This window comes from Pyxicephalus adspersus, chromosome 4, assembly GCF_032062135.1.
Source record: "Pyxicephalus adspersus chromosome 4, UCB_Pads_2.0, whole genome shotgun sequence".
NCBI lineage: Eukaryota > Metazoa > Chordata > Amphibia > Anura > Pyxicephalidae > Pyxicephalus > Pyxicephalus adspersus.
The window spans coordinates 75401614-75426682 of record NC_092861.1 but is presented as its reverse complement, the minus strand read 5'-3'; the positions used below and the strand labels follow the sequence as shown (position 1 = coordinate 75426682).

The 25069-nt window shown below is 35.5% G+C and overlaps 1 protein-coding gene across 3 annotated transcripts in view; it reads right to left on the bottom strand.

Annotated features, from left to right (window-relative positions):
• KLHL32 (kelch like family member 32) overlaps positions 1–25069 on the bottom strand; it is an 85390-nt gene that overhangs the window by 37650 nt on the left and 22671 nt on the right. For all 3 annotated transcript variants that reach the window (XM_072408673.1, XM_072408674.1, XM_072408675.1), the window contains exons 3-5: positions 23699–23879; positions 20053–20160; positions 17751–17849 (exon numbers count right to left, since the gene is read on the bottom strand). In XM_072408673.1, coding sequence (XP_072264774.1) covers positions 17751–17849; positions 20053–20160; positions 23699–23879 — 388 coding nt within the window. The remainder of the gene's footprint in view (positions 1–17750; positions 17850–20052; positions 20161–23698; positions 23880–25069) is intronic.

Sequence of the window (25069 nt, the reverse complement as noted above, 5' to 3'; positions counted from 1 at the left end):
TATTACATATTCTATAGGCACAAAAGAAGATAGAAGAGATAATTATTTTTACAAAATAGAACATTATATATATATATATATATATATATATATATTCTTGTATATGAAAATTATGGACTTTATACACACTTTTCTACATGTAATGTCAGTTCAGGAAAAACATGATTAGGTATGTGCGCATACAAAGAGAGTTCAGAACAGATTCCAAGAAATCACCCTGACAGTATTCATAGTCTACTAGCACTGCTCGTGACACAAATTAATGCTATTACCACTTCTTTGTCATAATGGACACCTCTGCGCTCTTTCACAAGGCTAAGAGACAGACAAGTTACCAGCCTTTGATCTCAGTTAATTACTAGATATGAAACATATTTATAAAGCTAACCCCATCCTCACCAAGGCTGGCAGATTTATGAAACCTAAGTAAGTTGTAGACAGAACATCTTGAATCTTTGAGTTCTGGCAGCTGCTGCTGATTGTGTGAAACAACTGATTCAGCTTTTTGGCTACTATAATGAATCTTGGATATTCTCTTGCTTGGATATCAGCTAGACCTGGTACTCTGGTTTCTGAATAACTAGTAGAAACAATTATCTAGCCATTCACATTTGAATAATATGCTGCATTTAACACTTTCATGAACAGAGTTTTATTCAAACCTCTATATTCAGACCAAATTATACAGTGCATCGTTCATTTCACCATAACTCATGGTATATTTTCAACAACAGTAGATGTGACAGTCACAAAACTTGCACCAGTTGTATCTTCCTAAATGTCTTTTAAACTACAGAGATTGGTTTACCTGCAATGAATGTTTAGTTAATGTTACATTAAATGATTTATCAAATATGCCCCTATGTTTGCATATCTAAATATTAAAACACCACATTTTCCTGGAGCATATATTTCTATATTCTATTTAGTATAATGTTTAATCAATGTTCTGCACACATTGCTTGTTATAGGCTGACAAATACAAAGAAATGTAAAAAGCGTTTTTTTAGAATTCATTTTTTAATAATCTATAACAAACAGATTTCAGTTTTTATTCATTTGTGATTGGTTGGTATTGGCAATAGCACACCCGTGCTCTTTGTTATGTGTTCTTAATTTGTATTCCTAGCCAAAACATTTGGAGAAACTTAAACTCTTATCAGAATATATTTTATTTTTATTTTATTGCTCTTAATGCTTGGAATTCCCTTCATTTACCACCCCAAGAATGAAACAAGAAGTGAAAGGAATTCTTTTTTTTAAAAAAAAAGGGAAATACCTTGTGAGTGTAACTAGTAACAACTCTCAAAATTCTGGATTTTTCATCACTTTTTGTATTATAGACAATGGTTATCATGATGAATCCCCCAAGCAGGGACACCTATAAATAATCCAAAAGAAGTTCTAACTCTATCCTACTTTACCATATACTACTTTACTTTACTATACCAATTGTTCCATAGAAAAGCGTGTATTTTCCTAGCTTCATGTTATTTTTTTATAAGGAGCAGATATGGATATAAAAAAAACATTACGTTTGGTTTTGGATCGATTCCAGACTAAATAAATTAATAATATAAACTTGATCACAAGTAAACAAAAGATAAGCATGATACTCATAGCAAAGAAGCCCAAGAAGAACCAAATAAAATAACCTCACTTCTACACAAGCTCCTTTGAAAGATAATCTCCTTGGGGGAATACAATTTATTCATATTATCAGGGCCCTGCTGTGCAAATCTACACTCTGGGAGCACACTACAGAGATCAAGAAAATATTTACTTTATTCAGTTGAGTACAAAAGCTTTTAATGAATGCATAATTAAGATAGAATAAAAGTGTACATAGCTTAGAAATTTGACTGTCAAGCTCAGCTATCAATAACTGCACCACAATCCTTTGCGGCTCCAGCTGTTTTGTCTTTGGATTAAACACGGTTATTATAAATCAGTGCAATAGATACTGCCAAACGTACACCAGAAAAGCCAAATAAATCACCATGTTTGATAGAAAAATAGTAAACACATAAACAAATAGTAAAAGAGTTTTAAAGTGTATTTGTGCTTAAAGGATAGTAACAAACCAGGTACTTCCAAGAATGGGAAAGCATGTGAATTTCTCAGACGATGCAATTCTGGTTTCCTAAGTGGCCAATAGCCAGAATATAGGGCTGTTAGGTTGAGGGGGGTAGTACACAGGGCTTTATTGTTTCAGTCCAGTGGGTAAGTTGGGTGGCAAGAAAAAAAGGTGCATGCAAAACAAGAAAAGTTAATAAAAGATTGGATCTTTAAACACAGCACTAGGGTAAAAAAATATTTGTTAATATTACACATTCGGAAAAACATTGAACATGAATGTCATATATATTATATAGCTGTATAATTTAAAAAAGTTCTTTTTTGTTTTTAAACACATTTAACATCCCTATATGCCGTTTACCACAAGCAAAAAAAAGATTACGTTTACAAATTTACATTTATTACAGAGTGAAGCCATGACAATGGTATCACAGTATCTGGGTTTTCTAAAGAGTGAGTGCTTCCTAAAGAGTTTACTTTTGGAATCACTTTCTCTATAAAAGAAACTATACATTTTTGAGCTCAGTATTTTTATTTTAAAAGGGCAGCCATGAAAATACAGGTAAAGTCACATTTACATTTAAAGAAGCCTTAAAGCTTGTCAGGAAATGTCAATGATTAACCACTGAAAAGCAGTATTATCTAGCTAAATATTGTTTTTTTTGGCATTTTCAGCCAAAAGCAAGAGCCCTGGAGCGCTAGACTAATTTTGTTATTATTTGTTTTTACTATTTGTATAATATTTGCTGAAAAACAATATTAATCTATATATATATATTTATATATATATATATATATATAAATATATATTTATTTATATATTCACAGTGCTTTAAGAATTTAACATCATAGTACATGTTATATGGTAAATGTTTTTATGGTAAATGCGGTACTTTGTTTTTTTTTGTAAATAGACTTTATATGAAAGTAAACAATAAAAACACATACATACAATTAACAAAAGTGTTTTTTTTCCCCTTACATTAGCATCTTTTTTCTGGTGGTACTATCCTCTGCCACTTTCCCCTCCATTCCTCTATCAGTGCCTACGTAAAAACTTAGCTTCTGGGTATTAAAAAGAATGTTCGCCCCTCTGTTCCTTGAATGCATGCTTAAACACTGTATAGGCTCTGAATGAAATAAGCGTGGGAGATAGGGGAGAGAGAAAATATGTTGGGGGTGCTGCATAAGTTACCTGTAAAAGAACTATTTATTATACAGAGATCGTATGTCTACTGCAAATGGTGCTAGTTTGCAGGATCAGATGTCATAATGCTGCCCCAGGACCTAGCGCTGCTTCAAGGGAGATGAATAATGGTAGATACAAGTACAGAGTGGTGGTAGGAATAGAAGTATTAAAAATTTCTCTACAACACATGACAAGTCTTGCCATGTTTATTCTCAGGAAACATTGTCAATCCTACCTGCTGAACCAGAGAACACCTCTCCCCCAACCTCCCTGTCCCAGTCTATGTGACTACAATCATTCATGCAGCTAAACTATGCTGCTGCCTTTATTTCCAAAATCTTGCCCACATACTACGAGGCTTTTGGGAAATGTATCTGTGAGACCACTAGTTAAGTACTAGCAGCTAAATTATTTTTATATAAAAAATTATATTTTTTAGAACAGTCTGTTGTTACTGCATTTCTTATATTAGACCCAGAGATGTAATCAACAGGACTATCTTCTCTATCTAATCCAGACAGCAGAGGCTGGCAGGGTGCTTTACATAGCTTCTAAAACTGGAAGCCAAAGCAGCACCTATTACTGATCATGGAGATGAGGGTCCTAATGACTGAGAGAACTACAATCCAATAAAAAGAAGGGGACAGCAGGGGACCAGGGAAGTGAGGAATGAGCTAGACATGTCTGTGTGTGCATTAGCTGGAAATAAGGTGGGCTCTGTCTGACTTGCTGCACATTATAAAGCACAATGTTATAATCCAATAGTTTTCAATGAAATAAAGTAAACAAGTTCAGTACAGATGTGAAGTCTGTACAACTGTACAAGGCTGAAGCTAAGGCTAGAGTTCAGCATAATGAATTGTTCTTCCTTGCCAACATTTATACCCTTATTAGAGTCAAGCAAAATCTGAATTCTAATTGTTTCTACCTGACCCATTGTGCGTGTTTATTTCTCTCCCAACAAGTCTATCTCAGGGAAGGGTCAGAGATCACCACTACATTACCCTTGCAGCTTTGGCTGAGGGTGATTTAAAGGAATATTTATGGGAAATGCCAGGGGCAGCTATCTTTATGATTAAGGTCCGTGGCACTGTTTATACACAGAATACAGTGGAACTGGGATGAGGTCTCTTCCCAAAATACAGAGAAGCACAGGGTACTTTTCATTGATAGTCAAGCCAATGATAAGCGGGATAGACCATGCAGAGAATTATGTGGTCTGAAGAAGCCACATCTGCCATTGTAACAGGCAATCTCATTCATGCCAAATGCTGCAGGGGATAGAATTAAGGGAGCTACTCTTCCTAGACACGGCACAAGGTATATCGTTCAGGAATAAATGTAAAACTATAGCTTTAAAGGTTTGTAGTGCTCGTTTTACTAAAAGACTATAGGTATATTACCAATTGTGGGACTTCCTAAGTTTTCTAATAATCTAACCCTTAGCAATTACAAAAGAACTCTGATATAAGTTTCACATAGAAAAAGGGGTTTTGTGTTAATTAGATATTATTTTGTCAAACTATATGAGAGAACAACTGCATAACAATATCAAAGGCCTGTGGACTAATATTCATGTCTGAACTGCTTCACTCCCTTTACAAAGCAATGAGAATGCAAAGCAGCTTGAAGCAGACTGATGCAGCTTAGAAAGAGATCAATTGTCTGTCAAATGTACCAATCAATGAACTAAAGTATGATTTCAGTAGCATCTCAAATTGACCTAAGAGTACCTATTCCTTTTACCCATTAACACACATTCATATTCCTACCCCTAGTAACCACATATATTTCTGTACTGTATTGGCATTGGGGGAAACAAAAGGTGCACATGGCTGATTGGTTCCCCTTATGAAATAGTCTGCCTGAGATTGATTTTCTCTTAGACACTGTAATGAACAACCTACAGTATATCAGATGTTTCTATGCCTTTGTTTAACTGTTTAACTCATTTCCTGCATGCTGATAAAACATCTTTTTATGTATTATTCACCTTTCAATCCTTTAGTAAAAAAAAAAATCATACAATCAAAACATTACAATAATGAATGTGACGTATTCTAAACATTCACTGGTGTTGAAAAAAACCAATGTCACTTAAAACATGTGTACCAGTAAAATTAATCAGCTGTAAATTTTTTCACATTAACTTCTTTATAAATATGCCTGTAAGTGACTTACAGATTAATAATATGGTTCCACTTTTTATACACCATAAAATCTTGGTTCCAGGGCTGAGATCTGACGAACATTACAGAATTTCACTGATATATTGTTCAGGGTGCCTGTAAACCTGCCAACTATGCTTGATACGTCTAGCACTTGGCGTTCCTTTTTTTCTTCTTCACATTCCAGAAAAAGGTTCTACTTTCAGGTCACGTAATCCACATAAAAGTGTTAAACTAATGCTGCTTTAATGACAAATTAATGTCCATGAATAAAAATACACCACTAATAGCACACAGTAATTTGCCATTACAATATCATCATTGGACATGCCCCTAGTTTAATAAGATGTATTTAATTCATAACCTAATGAGTGATATACAAAAAGAGGGAGATGGACCCAGCAATTACATTTATGTGAGTCTGTCACCTTATTTGTAAAACCTTGAAGTCATTTACATTCAAATTAGAGGAAATGAATGATTTCACAAAGTGTAATGATAAATGGCCATCCTTGCTAAATGGTGTCCACACTGCCTGCTAAAACATTAAAGCATTCTGGGTGTTTGTTAAAAATTACAATACATTGTGGCCAATGTGAGAATAATGTCTGTGTTCTCCATTGCAGCTTGTAACACTAATAATGAGAATAATAAATACATTCTGTACTGTTCTCATTTGGAATCTCATTTTATGGTGATGGAGTGGTCAGATACTGCCACCTACTGCATTACAATTCATACTGGTAATACAATGCTGGAAGAATAACTGATTAACCGCTGCACTGCAGGCAAGGTACAAAGTACGAATAAATAAAGTTTCTGAGCAAGTTTTACTGATTTTATAAAGTATTGTCATATGTATGAGATATGAAATTATTGCCACTAATGTAGCTCTGCGTGTCTTAGGATCAAACAAGTAACCATAAAACAACTGCATATGGCAGTATTGGTGCACATATTACCTATTTGCTACAATAATGAGTCTGGTTTGACCTACACATTTCCATTTAAATAGTGAATTCAGCACAACCAAATGTAATTACATTAAGGTTTGTGATTTGTGTTCATAAAATATATTGAGGTTAGTCCTCCTAAAAGTGGTTCTCCAAAGCAAAGGGATGACCATATTAGTACACTGCTGCTTCTCTGTCCAATCACAGTCTGGGGTGTGTCCTAGACCAGTCTGTGGTCCCAGCTGCAGTGTGTCTTGCAATGAGGTCACAATTAGGTAGCCATCCACTATGAGCAAATCTGGACAAAGGAGCTAGCTAGTGTGTAAAAGTGTTTTAACTTGACTGTAGTGGGCATTTTCATATCATCCAATGTCTACTGCATTCAAGATTCCAATAGTGTATTACACAGGTGACGAGCTGCATTTCTTGTAATTTATATATAAGAAAAAATAACACTTCCAAAATGGCTCATGTAGTGGCAAAACCTTTGAAGAGCTATTTGGGGGAAAATATGTTAAGTGTTTCTTAACCAGTATTTTATAGATTGATTTATCTACTGGGCTGTAACTGGAGTTCCCATCTGGCCAGTATCTTACCAGCCTGGCTAGAAAAAATTAGACTTGTTGCCAATATTATTAATAGGAATTTATGATAAGGCTGGTATTATTTCCAAGAAAAGGTAGCAACCCTAGCTGTGATAGGTGGAGGGAATGCAAACCCTTGCTGCAATGCAGTGAATGCGATAGTAACACGGAATGAGAATACCTACTGTATGCTTATATGCCACTGGTTCTTAAAATGTTATCTTTTGTAAAGATGACTTTAACTATTCAGGTTCAGTTTACTAAGACAAGCAATGTTATCTCCATTCCTTATTCCATATTTTATTGGAGGAATTGAACATTTTTCTGTTGTTTTCTCATTGAATTATCATTTTATTCTCACGGTAAATGGAACCTTTTCCTGCTATGCTCAATAGCCCTGAATTAATTTTTTACCCTAAAGCTTAATTTAAAGTGAAATATCCCCTGCAATAATCTTTATAATTTCACATTTAAGATATAAATAAAATCTAAGATAAAACAAAAGAAAAAGAATGAAATTAATGTACAGTAAAGAAACTACATTAGGTTTATGTGTAGTTGTGTAGATGACTCTAAGATGTCTATTCCTGTGATAATGACATTAGACTTTCTAGGGCAAGAACTACTGCTAATGGTTTAATATTCACTGGTAAGTGTTGAGTTAGAAGCTCTATATAACTAAGTAGGATAACTAGATACAGAAAAAAGGCTTATGAATAGTCAATCAATAGGAAACCAGAGGCCATAACCAATCATTTTTTCTGCAGTTTTATTCTTGCTTTAAAACGAAAAGGGTATTGTGTTAAAACTATATAATAACAATGGAATTGCAGATAAATGTAATTATGTAGTATAGAACTGCATTTTTTCACATATAGATGGCGTTTCCATTGTCGCACCGCACCAAATTACATTCCAATTTGCATACTGTCTAAACCGGCACAATTTAAAAAAATAAGCAGCCACTACTTTTTTCGCTTTGTGAAATCTCTTATTAAAAGGTTATTGACTGACAAATATTATGTGACTGCATTTTAAAAACTCTTTAGGCTAATGTGAAAAAATTAAACCTCCATTATGGGAATTACTTCAAAGCTAGTTCTGTCAGCTTTCCGATGATTTTCTATTAACAACAGTCAAAGCAAATTGCATTGAAGCAGATGATATTTTCTATCATCATTTCTGTACAGTTTTCTTTTTGTAGAAACAAGGATTTGTATATAATTGGCATCAGAGCTTCACCTTGTTTTCATACATGGTATTGAACCAGAATGTGGAATTATCTGCCATTTCTGACAGATCGAGGTGTGATACCACACAACAGGCCAAAGCAAATCCTGGCATTAGCGTTCAATTTAACCTGCAATAAAGTGTACTGACATTCAAAATCGTCTCAGCCATTTCCAGGTCATATTTTTCAACTGCTTAGCAATCCTATCATTATTTCACTGTAATGAGGGGATAAAGGAGGGGGCTCTGCACTTTTCCTAGCATTAATCTGCAAGCTGCCACCATGTCAAGTAACACAGTAATCATGCCACTAAATAGGTGTGATGGCTGGGGTCCAACAAGACCAAGTAAATGTCAGTATATCAAACGCCTAAAAAAAGCACTGCTTGAAATTTGGGTTGAATAATGCTTTCCTGTTCACTAGACACCTTAAACTTTCAAACTTGTATCAGCTTAAAACAAGTCTGATGTAAAGGCAGCATTTAAAGTGTTATTTTAGCTACAAATGTTTACATTGTGTTTGGCAAAGCTAATGCTGTGCATGTATTTATTATTATTATTATTATTATTAATAAACAGGATTTATATAGCGCCAACATATTACGCAGCGCTGTACATTAAATAGGGATTGCAAATGACAGACTAATACAGACAGTGATACAGGAGGAGAGGACCCTGCCCCGAAGAGCTTACAATCTAGTAGACCATGTATGCTTTACTATTGTCTGTAAGGGAGGCTGATTTACCATTATTGCTGTGATGGGTCAGTTTTCAGCTGAGCTTCTAGTGTCACTTAATAAAGTATGTTTTTCATCTATTCCTGTAGAGAAGCCAGTAGATGCCAAGCACAGCAATCCTATAGCATTCATCTTCCAGTAATTTCTCTACTGCAGTATGGAATATTCACCTCATGAGCTGAAAAAACAAGTTTACCCTTTCACTGCTATATCTCATTATAGGGGAAGACTTCACAGATGAGGTTGAAGAGACCCTTCACGGGTTGTAAATATTACTTTATATGACCCTATGTCAGAACATTTCTTTTGTATAGCATTGGTCATCTGAAGAAGTAGTCAGTCCTGGCAGGAAAAAATAATTCTTTGGTTTCTTAAGCTTGCCATATATGTTAGAATTCGACCATACAATCTCATTTAGAGATGACCTGCTTGATTGGATACCAGTAGCTGTTACTATACAAGTGGGGTAAAGACCTGGCGGCTGCAACATGATTTGTTCCATAGCTTGTACAGACAAAATAAAGTTTGCAATATGTTTGTGTAGTGTGAAAAACACCTGCAGATAGGGGAACGCCTGATGTTGGTACCATAACTTCTATTCTAACGGTCATTTCAGATCCAGCTTTATGCTGATACCATGATCCCAACCTCTCCCATTCAAGTGGGAGGGGTTGGGAACCATTTTTTGCTTACAGCTTTTCTATATTGCTTGCTAAGGCTGCAGCAGATTGTGACCAAGATATGTACTATGTCTGGTTAACCATGGTGCTGTTTTCTGTGCACCCAGGGGCTGCCAGGCAAGCAGTTTTGCCAAGTGTTAAAGAGTTCTTATTTACCTCTCGCCAGAGTATAAACATGAGATATTCTCTTCACTGGTGCCTGTGTCCCACATTACAATCACACAGTCACAATAGTACCAATGGATAATTACAGTACACCTATGCATACTTAAAGCACAAATAATCTCATAATACTCACCTATCCCTATTTCATCTTAGGGCACTGCCATGTTCTTTCTTCTTGTAGATGATCTTCGTCTATTTTGATTAACCGTGCTGGGATGACAAAACTCCCGCACACGGAAAGGAAGCTGGGATTTTCCCTTTCTGCAATAAACATCTGCCTGAATCACTAAAGTTCAATTTTACTGTATTTGACTCTGTAAATGCTAAGTATAGCCAAATTGCAGTGGCAGGTTCTTAAAAGAGTGTGGTAAATAAAATCTGAGCATAAACCTGGCTGTCCCACTTAGTTCCCCATGTCCCGCTTGTGCTAAAGTGGGTTCGGTGGTGTTGGGGCTACTTGGAAGGGCTCCTACAGTAGGCATGACAGAAAGCAGTGTGCTTTGGCCCTCCCAATGGACCTGGAACCCCAAGTGACCACAAAGTTCACCTGGTCTTGGTTCTAGTGCTCATTTGTACCTTTAAGTAGAATTCAGACGACAAATGATACTTTTATCCTTGAAAAATGTTACATTCACTGTTGAAAGAATGTTAGTTTTGCCTGCAAAAGAGGTGTTGTACATTAAAAAATATCTATCCACATAGAAAAATAAATTCCTAGTGATGTAATTGGCGTTTTTCATTCAATTATTGCAACATTTGCACATCAAATAATTTTTGAATATACAAATTACCTTAAACTGATTGTTTAGATGTTTATGATTGAATTTTTATAGGTAATTACTAATACATATAAAAAAATAATTTTTACAAAAAGTTACTTGCTGCACTAGACACACAGCAGAAATGATCCCATAATGGCACCTATATATCTTTTCAAGAAATGGGATTTTTCCGGTACATACAGTTTTTACAACAATTAAGGATAGTTACTTGCTAGAGAGTTTCTCAAAAGCCTTTCCCTGCGGAAAACCTGAGAATTTGAGAAGAATAGAAGTTGTCAGTTCTTGTAGTACACAATGCCAAGTGTGAAGTGTACTTAGGTGTAGTGGGATCTGTCTTCAAGGCCCCCACACTGAAGGCGGGGGCTGTAAAATCTGGGCAGCGTGCATGTAGATGAGACCAAGTGCTGTGACAGCAAGCTTTGTGCTGATTTAAGGACCATGGTGTTGAATGCACTCAGCTCTACTGCCAGTAATATTTCCTCCTTGCAAACAGCATAAAACCAGAGAAGGAGACTTCATCTATACAGTACAATATGGACAGATACAGCTGAGTATACAGCACACTATAGAACTGACAAAAAATGTAAAGAGGCTTTGTGTATATTTTCTTCCAGTATTTATTATGACCAGGCCATAAAAAATAGGGAAATGCAAAATATTGCAAATTTATTTTTGATATTTTTGGCCAGCTAACTCCTGGCAGACAGAAAGTATAAGATCTAGGCTGCCTAGGCAAAGCAGGTCAAATGTAACTTTAGAACTGGCATTTGTAACGCTGAATATAAGTCAATGGTGACTTGCTGACCTGCATTTATATTTGACAGGCAAGTGAAATGCAGGAAAGTAACATCTATGTACATAAGCCCCAAACAAACAAACGAACAAAAAAACAACTTTGTACAGTAATAATCAAAGAGTGGATTGGTTTTTTAAAAACATTGAACTGCAAACTGAATTTAGCTGTACAACTACTGATTTTCCAACAGTGAAATGTCCCTGTAGCTGAAACTATTCATTTTGCCGAATTAGCTGAATAAGCAAAACCTCAACTTTAATTCGAGGGGTGTATTTAGGGAAGTTTATTTTACTTATTTTGGTTCTCTTGGTTGAGTTGGTTCCCTTTGTAATACAGCTGCCACTGGCTTTATTTGAACAGTACATGTGATAATTTTGAAGCTACTTTGACCTGCTTTGCCTAGGTAGCTTAGGCTATCTTGTGTACAAACAATATATTTTTGTCATTGGAACGATCTTTCATGATAGTTTCCAATGACAACAGACCGAAAGATGAATTAAAGGGCGCTGTTTTGTTGCATGAAGAGGGGAAAACGAGCGAGCGCCCCCCCGCTGCACTCTCCTCCCTTCACTTCCATTGCGATCGTTCCTCTTCCGTCGTTGGGGGATCCGCCAGAACAAATCCATGAACTACATCAGACAGCTGCTGTACACATATCAGATTCCTGAGGCTTGTATCAAACGAGAATCTTCTGATGTGTGTACATAGCCTTAGATCTTATACTTTCTGTCTGCGCCAGGAGCCAGCTGGCCAAAAATAATTAGTGGTTTTAATAACTGCTACTCTATGCATGGTCACTGTGAAGTTTCAGTTTGCCATTTGTTTCTCTATGGTGATCCCTGTAGGGAGTTAATGTTAAAGCACAATATCAGTCATAGTTTAACCTAAATTAACACATTCCGGGAGCATTAAAAGAATAAAATAAAATAATAATTCAAAAATAATTCAAAAATCAATGACAAATAATTATTTCCTTTCTAAAGTCTGCACCTTGCCAGCAGCTGAAGTATGGGAGCACTCTGTTGGGAATCTCTCCCTGCAGACGTCCAACGTGCATGTGTCCTATAAACACTTGGGCATGTTTGTACTGCCCATACAAAGACTCATTGGCAGTGCTTTACTGCACATGTAATAGCATAATGTGTTGGGCACACAGGACATGTTAGATACACAGCAGACTAGGAATACAACAGGGCTTCATTCAAACCCCACAGGTAAATGTAGGCAAACCAGGAATATAAACATATTTAACCTTACTTAGGTGAAAGGAGTGTAACTTAAAATAGTTTTTCTATCTATCACCCTTTCAATGTGTACTTTGGGCTCTATTTCTAAAACAGAGAATAAGACATCGCCTCAAACATTCCCTCATGGGAATTTTACAGGTCCATGTGTTTTAAAGGCAGTAAATGACAAAAAAAGTTTGAGGGAATGTCAAATTCCCTGTTTTATAAATAGAACCCTTTGAGCCTTTTTCTAGATCTATGCTGACAAAAATAACCCTGCTGACTACAGGACCTGTATGGATTCACATCAGGTTTTTTTTCCAATGCCTTTTTAGTTTTGAGATATGTTTGTAGTCACCCCTTATAAGTGCTGATATCTACACAGCCTTAAAAGTCCTATAAAATACCTTGCGTGTCTTGGGTAAATATACCTACAAAGCTCACAATGATACATTTTCTTTACCTTGACATTTTATATATTGAATGCACTAACTGGGAATTAAAATCTTGTTTTGTCTATTTGCGCAAGCAATACTGAGATAGAAAGTTGCTTGGCAAATTTCAGGCATTTCACCCAGCACATTTTTAAAGGGCTTACTACCCCCTTAGCTCAACCCCTAGGAGCACTAGGCTACATTCCTCAACCATTGAACAAAAAATCTCAATATTACCCTACAGAAATTTCCAAAATTGTGGGACACCAATCATCACACCAACATCCTGTACTAGTACCAAAGTTTCTATCTCTGTGGATGCTAAAGGGCAATTACCTACCTCAATGCATCTTTCAACCTATTATATCATATTTAGAACTAAACTGGTATTTAGAACTAAAAGCATTTCCCTCTGTAGGATTTTACCATTACCAGTAAAGACAACTATTTGATTTTTCATACTCTGGCAAAGTAATATCTGCAGAGGGCATACCATACACACAGATGATCAGTGATCAGGCCATTTTTGCAAAAACTGGTATGTAAACTGGTAATATGCACCTGTCTTGCTCTCTTGCAACTCTCCTGCTACTAAGTAGCCATTGGTACTTAGACCTATGGTACCATTCTCTCTAGCTGGGGGTTACTGCTGCCAAATAGACTCCTACACTGGTCACGGTTCTCTCTCAACAATATCCTGTTCTAAGAGCCTCAAAGTGCGGATATACACTCACAATGTCCACATCACTTTGCACAATACAATACAATACAATATACAGTACAATACAGTTATTTTGTATTGAACGCCACACAAATGGACCTAAAATTTCCCGCCCCGCCGCCAACGTACACACGCACTGACGTCACCGGGAACTCCCCCCATGACTCATCGTGTGCAGAAGACACCAGAGGAAGAAGAAAGACAGGGATAGCGGCGATGGACAACGCAGGATGCCGGCTGATCAGGTAAGCGCTGTATTTACTATCTTTCCCATAGGTTTACCTATGTGTGACTCGGAGTTACCGCTTTTAGCAACTTTTTTCTACCCCGAGTCACACTCGGGGTTACTGCTAGGGAAGAAAGAAACAAAAAATATAGGTGTAAGAGAATTGTGTGAGAAGACGTATATCTGTCCAGTGATCACGTGTTGTAAGCCACCACAATCCAGAGCACACTGTTTACTCCTTCCAATGGCTTCACTTGCAGCAGCAAAGAAGGTCAGGCAATTAGCTGTCTGTCCTCTGCTCTGCAGTCTGCAGCACCCCCAGTTTCCCCTTAGCCATGAATGTCTTCTCAGCATCCCCTGCTCTAAAACAGTGTGCAGCTGAAGGGCATTTTAGGGTAAATGCTGCAGCGAATAAGTGCAATGCTGTTGAGTGCTGTGTTTCTTGCTATAATCTTGCTCTGCTATTGGTTACTGGTCCTTTAAAAACTTCTCTTTACACTGCTGGTGATGTGATACTCTGTTGGTGAACCTGTTTTGTGGACCAGAGATTGTGTGCTGCCTGGACTGACCTCTGCTTATCTTAACCCCTGGATACAGATACCCCTGTATGCTGGATCTTCCCGTACTACTTATGTATGGAACACCTGACAACTGACCCCGAGACACCTGGCAACCATGTGCTGGGACGGCACAACTAGTCTCCTGAGGCTCCCAAGTGGGCACTTACTATTGGTGAAGAGTGCGGAAGTTATAAATTATTTCCAGTGGTAGTAGATTTAAAAATTTGGTGTCAAATATTCACTAATAAAATAATTTTATTTAGGTCACATAAATAGGAAGTTTTCACCATTAATTGTTTATCATCCAATTCTTCTTTTTTTAACTGACGGCCTAGATATTTTGTTTTCTTGTATTTAAAATGGAACATTTGGATAAAAGCAAGACATAGCCAGTAAATTTAATAACACTGCAGACTTTGTCTCACATTCAGATTGAGAAATTCAGACAAATGGTACCAGGTGTACTTTAACATCTTTGTAAACTGACCTAAATCTAGCTTATAATGCTAAAAAGAATTTGGTTTCCCTTAGTACATGGGCCATGTATTTAGTTGCAAGGGATAGATGGATTTCTTTTAATAAATATTTAGGCTTTCAATAACCCTTCTAAACAAACAAATCATCTTGGCCTTCACTTGTTTTGCAGCAAATATTTTTCTTATAACATACAGTTAAGGGCCTACTAGGAGTTTTCTTTAAACCGAATGATGTGCCCTCTTCTCTTATTTTTAGGTTATAAGGGTATAAGAACTCTACCTTTCAGTCATATTCCAGAAGGCATATTTCCATTGAACTGCTTAAACCAATTTGTTCTTCATCTCCTTGGTCTGCTTCTCAGTTTATGAGTTGCAGCTTTTTAACACTGGATTTATTTTTTGCAGCACAGAAAGTTGAATGTCTGAATTTGTATGAGATAATAAAAAAGGATAAAAAGAGTACATCTCAACTGACTACATTTTTTACTAAAGTAACATTCATTTAGAATTGGAGCAGAACCAGCCTTTATTTTAAAAAATTGGGTACATGGAAGTCTTATAATTTTCGTTAGGTATGTTAACTTTTCCATTTAATTTTTAGGTTTAAACACTTCTGTTTGGATCACTGGACACTCACCATCAGTAGCAAAAGAGCAGCACAATATTGTTCTGAGAATAAACCCATTGATCCTTTTTTTGGAGAGACATCAACAGTTAAGGATGGGGTGGTTTATTTTTATTATCTAGATTGTTTCAGTTGTTTCTGACATTTTAATTAATAATCTAGGTGATAGAGATACTGAAAAGCTAGACCTGCTTTTTCAAATACAGTGTGACCATCATTGTTTTAAAAAGTTTTCCCCTAATAATGTATATTTAATAATGTATAGGAATAGTGCCACACCTTCTTCGGTCTCTTAAATGGAAACATTATGACAAGATTAGAAAATTTATTATTACAGTAATGGGGACATTTATGTCATTTATTGATGTTTTTTTTTTTATTTCACTGCTATGAAAGGCAGTTTGTTGGGATTTATATAGACAGGTTGGTGTTCATTTGTCAAATATTGGCAAAAATTATTATAATTAACTTGGGTCTCCAGTCTTTTTGATTTACTATTCTGTCTGATAGGGAAGGATTGATGGTTACGTAGTTTATATTTTTCCATCGTTCAAGTCTTAATGACTGTGCAATTGTATCTTTGTGATTGTGATGGTTAATAAAAGTTTACTTATAACTTCCATGCCAATTACATTGTGTTTTTTGTCTTTAGTTGTATCTTTATTATTTGTAATGATTGGTGACCTAACACCTACAATCCAATAGAATGGGGGAGTAACATTTCATGCTCACCCCTCCATAGGCCTGCAGTAGCCTCTCCTATTCCACTCACCCATTTCTGGCTTAAGGTCTCTTTAAAACTAATGATAATCACCTTCTTGCACTTTTGTTTGGGAAAATCCTCATTTCTCATTTCCTCAATCCTCATGCCTTTGTCACCTCATATCGAGTCGACCAGTTGACATCTCAGTGAGTTCCCCTGCTTCTCGTCATCACAACATTTTATGTGGCTTGTCACCTAATATTAGGGGGTCTTAGTGATGTAATTATTTTTTTTATATAGTTTGCATTGTTTGATTCTAAAGTTGGGTTTTAAATGTGCTGCAGCCATTTCCTTGCTAATTAGATTTTGATTGGGTCTAGATTTAGTTTTATATATATGGTGACAAAAAATTCTACAGAACATTAGATGTATCTGTATAAATTTTAAATCGAAAAAATAAATAATTCTGTACTAGATTACCAGAGAGCAGTTGGTACAACTCCAACTGTCAAAATCAGCCCCTGAAAGTCCATCGGCAATAATTACCAGTTCTTTGAGAATATGCTATTTTGAGTACCCCACCTAAGGCTCCCCCTCAAATGCTCAAAAGCATACAGGTCAGTTTCCCCTGCTATAAAGCCAGGAACTAGCTGTCTCACAGACACAGGAAATTAGAAAGCATAACAAATTTTGTGGGCTGGTAGCTTCAAGGGAAACATTTTACAATTACAATCAGAACCTTAATGACACAAGATAATAAAATATATATATATATATATATTGTAGTAATCTCAAGTACAATATATATATATTAACATTATTAAAAGTTTTTATATAGCACCAACATATTATGCAGCATTGCACATTAAATAGGGGTTGCAAATGATAGACAGATACAGACAGTGACACAGGAGGAGGAGAGGACCCTGCCCAGAAGAGCTTACTATCCAAGGGTTGGGGAAGCATATAAATGTAATGTAAGTATTTGAACTCAGGAGCCCTAAATTGAACATCCCACTTTTACTGCTTTAGAGTAGTACATTCTACAACTTTACAGTGAGCAAACACATTGGTATTGATGAAGTCGCTACACCAGCAAAAGGTTTTTAAAATTTCAATATAATTGACAGTCACAACATGTGGAACGTGAATAAAGGATAAAGACAAGCAACAAAAGGAATAGAGAAAATAACATGATTGTTGTTTTATTATTCTAAAATGGTGAAACAACTGATTTTTTCACCATTTTAGAAGAAAGTAAAAAGTATAATTATCCAGCCTGCACAAATAATAAAGGTAAAATACCTAATGATCAAGCCTGTTTACATGGATTTTATATAATATTAAATTACAGAGCCCATACAAAACCAGTTATTTTTCTTTTGTTACATGTTTTCTATCAATAATGAAACTTACCTGGATAAGATACTGGGAACAGAGATTCAAGAGCTCCAGTAATTGTAAATGACTACCAGCAGCCAGCACATCTTGAATTGCTCCAGGTTCCAGGAGAATCTATTAAAATAACAAATGTTTATTATTTATTTAATATTCAAAAATGATTTATTATTTATTATCTCTAGCACTGCTCTGTGTTCTCTATCAGAATCCTGAACCCAGATCTCATGAAGCTACAATAAGCATGGAGATGTTATACATGATTTTGATTTACTAAACTAAGATAGGGTGAATATCAGCTATTAACATCCTGCAAGAAAATGTGTAGGTTTTTTTTTATTCCCCAGTGAATAAATAAATGTTTGTGCTTGCTTCCCATTTCACACTTATAGATCAAGCCCAGAATAGAACTGCAAAATGTTTGGTATTGCTACCTATAAAGAACCAAAATATATTATGTAATATAAAGTAATAATTTAAAATATATTATTAGTAAAAACCTAAACATAGCAATACTAAGTTTCCAGTTGCAGCATATTTCTTAGAAAAATGTGGGCAATGATTTGTCTAAATTCAAAATGCTGGAAGTCTGCATATTAGCCACTAGATGGCCCCAGAGCCTAACTAATAATATTACCAAAGCTACTTCTGGTGTAAAGGAAAATATAATAATGTGAATATAATGAAAGTTTACACCTATATAACTCATCACTTTTCACTATCATATTTTATTTTCATTACACTGGATGAAGAAAAGGGGGTACATGTTAAAATGTTTCAGGATCCAGAAGAATGCAGTTCACACACTGAAAACCAAAGTTTGTGCTTACCTGAAATTTTTTTTGTATGTGAATTTCACGTATTATGTGTTAATTATACATTTACATAGTTGTGTTGTTTTACTGCAACACTTGTTAGTGAGCTGCAGTACAATTTATTCTAAATGGCAACTCATCGTACCTTTCATGCATTCATGCATTCAGAGTTTAGCACTAGGCATGCTCACTTTTATAATCTATTGCATTGAACAAAAAAAGTGTATGACTATCTCTACATCTAATAGAAAGAATAAAAACACGAAAGAACAAGCATGTTCACATGTAAAAGCAGTCCAATGAAGGATTACCTATATGTAAACAATAAAATTAACTTTTATCTTCTCACTCACCAAGGAATGCTTCAGTGAATACCAGATTCCCTGCTATATAAATAGACATATAAGAATTTTTAAAATTCAGGACTGTGGAATATGACAATACTACCCTTGCATTTCCAGGGTAAATTCTCGCTTAATTTAGGGAAACTTCAAAAGCACTTTTACTTACGTTTCCTCTTCTCCGTGTGGCAGGCCCCCTGCAACCTCTTCCATAAGCTGCTCTGGGCTGTGGTTGTAGGCTCTAATATTATCCCCTAAAGTACAAAACCAGTAGTCATGCATTGAGCCTGATTTATTAAAACTCTCCAAGGCTGAAAAAGATACACTTTTAACAGAGAACATGGGTGATCTAGCAAACCTGGAATGGATTTCTTAAAAGTAATTTGCTATTTGTTATCAAATGTTTTCAATCCTGGACCAGATCCATTTCAGGTTTGCTGTGTCACCGAGCTTTGGAGAGCTTTAAAAAATTGGGCCCATTGTGATGACACAGAGGGCCCATCCACAGTCTGGGAATAAAATAGGAATGTACAAAATCCTGGGGTGAAGGAACCAGGTGGGTAATTTTGCCTTTTTAAAGTACCCTAAACTAAAGTGTACATTTAGCCCTTGCCTTCACAACCAGACTCCTATTGGAAGATTTCCCCTCATCTACTGTTTCTTTGACATTCTAAAACTTTGGATTTCTTTGAACTTTTTGTACACATTGGTTTCCAAAACTGATAGAGAAAATAAATATCCCAAATTAAGACAAAGGGCCTGATTTATTAAAGCTCTCTAGAGCTGGAGAGGATACACTTTTTTCAGTGAACCTGGTGATACAAAAGAACTACAATGGATCTGGTCTAGGATTGAAAACATTTACTTCCAAAAAGGAATGCATTCTAGGTTTGCTGGATTACCAAGGTTCACTGATGAAAGTGTATCCTCTCCAGCCTTGGAGAGCTTTATTAAATGATTCAATAAAACTTGATAGGGATTTTTAAAACATCCTCACAGGCTTTTGTTGGGTCTCCTTTACTAATATATTTTGTTTTTTTTTCTATAGATGTTAAGATAGGGGTGAAGTACACAATTTGATTTCTAAAATACAACTATGGAAGTAGTACATGGCTTTGAAGCACATACAGTGATCTGCTACATGAAACTTATAAAGTACAGTACCTGCCCTGTGTAGGCAAAATCCAGGGCTTGTTTTAATCCAAGGCTGGTCACACCGTGCAAGTTAACTTCATCAGCTTCGCTTTCCACCATGCAAAGACTAAACATTGCCTGCATGAAAAAGAAACCCACATTATTCATTGCAGTAAACAAAACATGACAATATGTAACTATAACTTTCCACAGGTCAACTTTGCCTAACTTGGTTGCTTTTTAGGAACTGAAAAAAAAACAGTTCCACCTATTTGCTACCAGCATGTAGAAGCATATAAAAATCAACAAAGCTACCAAAGAAGACCTTCTACTACCATGCTATATTGTGACCTAAATAGTACAATATCAAAGTATACACACAAAACACAGTTGAGATACATTTTTAAGGCAGCAGCAAAGTGCACTGCCAGTGCTGGACTTTCTTAGAAAGAAAGTAAGCCAAGAAAGCCAAGTAACCACTTCTAAATAGAAAACTTCAAATAAATGTAAATTAGAATGTGAAGTTAAAATAAAACAAATCTCATACTATTAATTGTACCCTTTATGATACCTTAGATAGATATGATATAGATATGCTTGCTACTCTACTAACAAAAACCTATTGAAATTAAACATACATTTTCTAATAAATTATACATTTACAAGGATGTTCTAAATAAATCATCCTTTATCATCCATTATTATCCTTTTTTTGTGAACAAGAGTAGAATTAGCAATTCTCATGATTTGATAGGGATGAGATAAATGTGCATTATCTATAGAAACCCTATTTTTATAAGACTAATATTTACAGCTCTGTAAATCACACAATTTACCAGTGTAGATTGAACCAAACCATCCTGGCATGCTCCCCAAATGATAATTAAAGTTTTTAAATGTAGATAAAACTAGAATGTTTTTGCCAAATAAACAGACAACTGGACCTCTTGATAAAGCTTGAAAAGACCTTTCAATGTTGCTTCCTTTCATGGGAAAATTGTCTCTGACACTTTATGCACTGCTTTGGATAATTTCTCAATTTCATCAATTTTCTGCTAAGGTGAAATCCCGCAGCCATCTATTTGTAGGCAGGCTTGCCAATTCATAAAGACGTCTGCCAACTTGAATTTTTGTGAGCATCGCAATTTTTAATTACCAAATTGTAATAACTAGAGATCCATTCAGCAGTGTAAATAATTTGTGTGTCCTTTTTTCTTCAGCAGTAAAAATGGCATTATTTTAGATAAAGGTAAAACCGGAATAGGAAAGGTGCAGGTGGACAGGGCAGACCACTGAACAATACAATACAGAACAATTTCCTAGCACAAAGTTTAAACTGTTTCAACAATTTTCAGTAAAGGAAACTAACCATCACGAAATGACCCAACAAAGTGCATAATATAGAGGTCTACTAGTTTTTAATAGAATACTAAACTCAGTACAGAGTCTAAAGATGAAGAGGAACTAGAGGCGTCTTCTGGGATCAATCCACTGTTGCATGATGTGTAAGGTTCTAATACAAAGCCTGCCTGCTCTGTAACAAATTCCTCCCCATATATCATACTATGCCTGGGCACATGCCATTTGCTGGATATATTTAAGCACTGTTAACAGCCTAACCCCTGAACTACCACTACAGTAATCATAATAATAAATGACCAATCTTCTAATTCTCACATGGCCACATCCCTAATTCAATAAACACGTACATTCTGAGATTAAATCAATATATGGGACTTTAAAGGCCAACCATAATCAATTTAGACATAAATATATCAAAGCAAATCTTTATTTAGAACAACTTTAAGAACATAGATATTAAAGCTATATTAAAAATGTGTAATGTATACATCTAAATATTCCTGTCTAGGTTACCCAAACATATGGGAAAACCTTTCTGATTTCAACTCGTTTCATGGAATAAATCCGCTTCTTCAGGAAAAGGGGAGGACAGAAATATCTGAAATTAAAATAATACATAGGAGACTATAGGTGGCCACTCCTAATTCACATTTTATGGTTTTTGTTAACTATTGTCAATAATACCCTTAAGAATACCATGCTAATATTCCAGGAGTGCAGGAATGTAGACGTGCAGATCAGTAGCAGTAAGTTAAAAACAAGTGGTTTATTAATACAATGGGCATTGTATTGATACAGACAACAGTGATTCTAATACCAGAGTATGACTAACATATTGCACATGTAAATAATACTTATTTAAAGATATAATAACCTACAGGATTTTTATTTGGTCACTAAACTATTTACTCTGTTTTAATTTTCGGCTGACAAGTGTGCACAAATGTAAAAAAAAACATTCATTTTTATTTTACCATTTTATATTATATATTGTTAAAGTGAAACTGTAGCTTTCATTCAAGGGATTTCACTGAAGTTGAACTCTGTAGTCTGAAAGTGCCAGTGTTCGGGTTTTTTTTTTTTGTTACCAAAATCTCTAACCTGCACGTGATCACTATGTGAGAGCTGACATAGTCATCATATGTTTGGGAATTCAGATTTCTAATCATCAGTGGGAACCCTGACTGTCACTGAATGCTATATCTGAGAGTCAGAAGTCATGCAACGAGTCAGCTTCTGGCTCTGAAAGAGGAAAGGAGGTGTTTGTTAATGCATCTCTAACATGGGCATTGAGTCAATAAACGTTTCTTCCTCTGTCCTGAATTCATCACATTTTCAGATTATCATACAATTATATTGCACCCCATTGTATAACAATTCATGTATGCATCCCTTTATAGTGTTTAGAGATTTACAGATCTGCATACTGGGCAATTTCTTTCTTCAACACTAATATTTTGTTACTGGAATGTGCTTGAATATATTCGTTTTAAAAATTTTAATTCATGCTTCATGTTTTTCATCAAATGCATAGCATTAGCATAATATTACTATAGACCAGTTAACCTTTGTTAGGTTTCTTTTATGTGTACAGTTACATGCTGAAATTATTACCATATGAAAAGAGGGGCAAGCTTATAAATAGCTAAGTCTGTAATTTGCCTACATTATAATGATCTGTATAATTGTTTAGATTGCACTTTGATCCATAAAAAATCTGTGCCATTCAAGCAACAGGAGAGGAATTTATTGTATTGTAGGAGATATTGTATAATAGTCAAAAATCTATCAATTAGGAGAAACCATTTATTATACTTATTTTACCTTTCCACAGGTGAGGTGCTTTCATACACAGGACAGTGAATAGGCTGAGGTCAAAAAGTTGTCATAGGCAGCAATGTCACTATAAACTCTCAATACTGAGAATTGTTGAGGTTGGGTAACTACTAGCTTTATATCATAGCTAATCAAATCAAAGTATATACCTGTTTTCAGGCAAAAGTGGGTAATTGGTTTAAATTCAGACTGATTTATATTCAAGTTTACACAAAAATGTATTTTTTATTAAAGCATTAAATGAATGTTAAAGTTTTAAAACATTTTTAAAAGTTATTCTTGACAGGTTATTTAATTTTGCAGTTTTGTTGACCAACTCACCTTCAATTAGTACCAAGCACCAACAAGTACCAACTATAATACAATACCAACTACACTGTAGAATATACCTATGTTTAAATGAAAACACCAAGATATGGGATAATCCCTTACAAATATTGTCTTATTCTACATTATTTGAAAAGTTGTGAGGACTTACCCGAAAATAATCACTGCAAGCAGCCAGCACAGCTTTATGGGCATGAAACTTTTGCTCTTCGGCCACAAGAGTAACATCACAGAGAATGCCATCATTCCTCTGTTGGTTTAATGCGGAGAGGACAGCATCTTTATGTGACATAGAATGGCAATGCCTGTGACCCGTTAACATTTCTTGAATACTGTAAAAGATAAAGCATACATATTTATAATCGAAAAACAATCGATTTTTGAAAAATTTTTACTCAGTGGCTATAAAGGCATCCAAGCCGGTACAACTTGTTCACTGTACAAATTTTATGAGTGAACGGCTATGTTAAATCTTTATTTTTTAGCTACCACTGGATACCTATAGCTAAATTCTACAACAGTACTTATTGTTTGGAGCAGGGGCAGAAAAATATTACTAGATGCATTGTAGATGAGACAACACATAAGAATTACCATTAACTACCTAATTTTGTTTTTTGCTGTATTAATCACCTCCAGTTGTGGAAAAAGCTTAGCGAACTATGACACTTTAAGTATGGATTTAGTAGCTATGCAGAAACAACCAGCTATCTACCTTGTGTACATTAGAACACAATAGATCTTGTTTTTAACATGCAATCATGATTTAGAGTCTAAAGTTACATACACACGCTAGATTTCTGGAAACAATCTTTTGTAGTCATTCCCGGTGACAATAGAACGAATGAGTGCTGTACACAAAGTAAGGTTTAGTTCTGTTGAGAAGGGAGAGAGAAGGGAGAGTGAGAATGTAGGGAGGCACTCCGCTGGATCCTCTGCTATAGGAAATTAAAGCACCCTCGCTTGATTGTTTAGTGAACTGACGTGAAGGATCACTAAATGACATTTGGACCGCTATTCATCTTGGGCAACAAAACCTTGCTAGTTTACAAGAAGTTCATTCAGTTGGGTAGGTTTACTTGAGAAGCTGTGGATGTTCATTTAGCAAAGTGAAAAAGCCTAATTCACTTAGCCTAATGAATGTGGTGATGTGGTCCCCTTGTGGTCCTGTGCAAAAAAAATCAGGTTTAGTAGAACTTTACTTCATTCACTAACCTAAGTGAATTTTCTCTTGCAGAATGGTAATTCACTTTGCTAGGTGAACAGCCTGAACTCTATTAGTAAATGATCCCTACTGCCTCCTGTAAGACTAATCATCAGCTAATGACACTTTGTCCCATGCAACCTCACCTTATCTAAAGAAGTTAATGTATGCAAACTAGATTACATAAAGACATAAATACATGCTCATAGTGACCTTCTCCTTAGTGACTGTAAAATCAAATGAGAGCACATAAATCTTATTTAAATCATTACAGTGCAGCTCAGAAGTGGAAAACTTACTTGAAGCAGGTATTAAAGT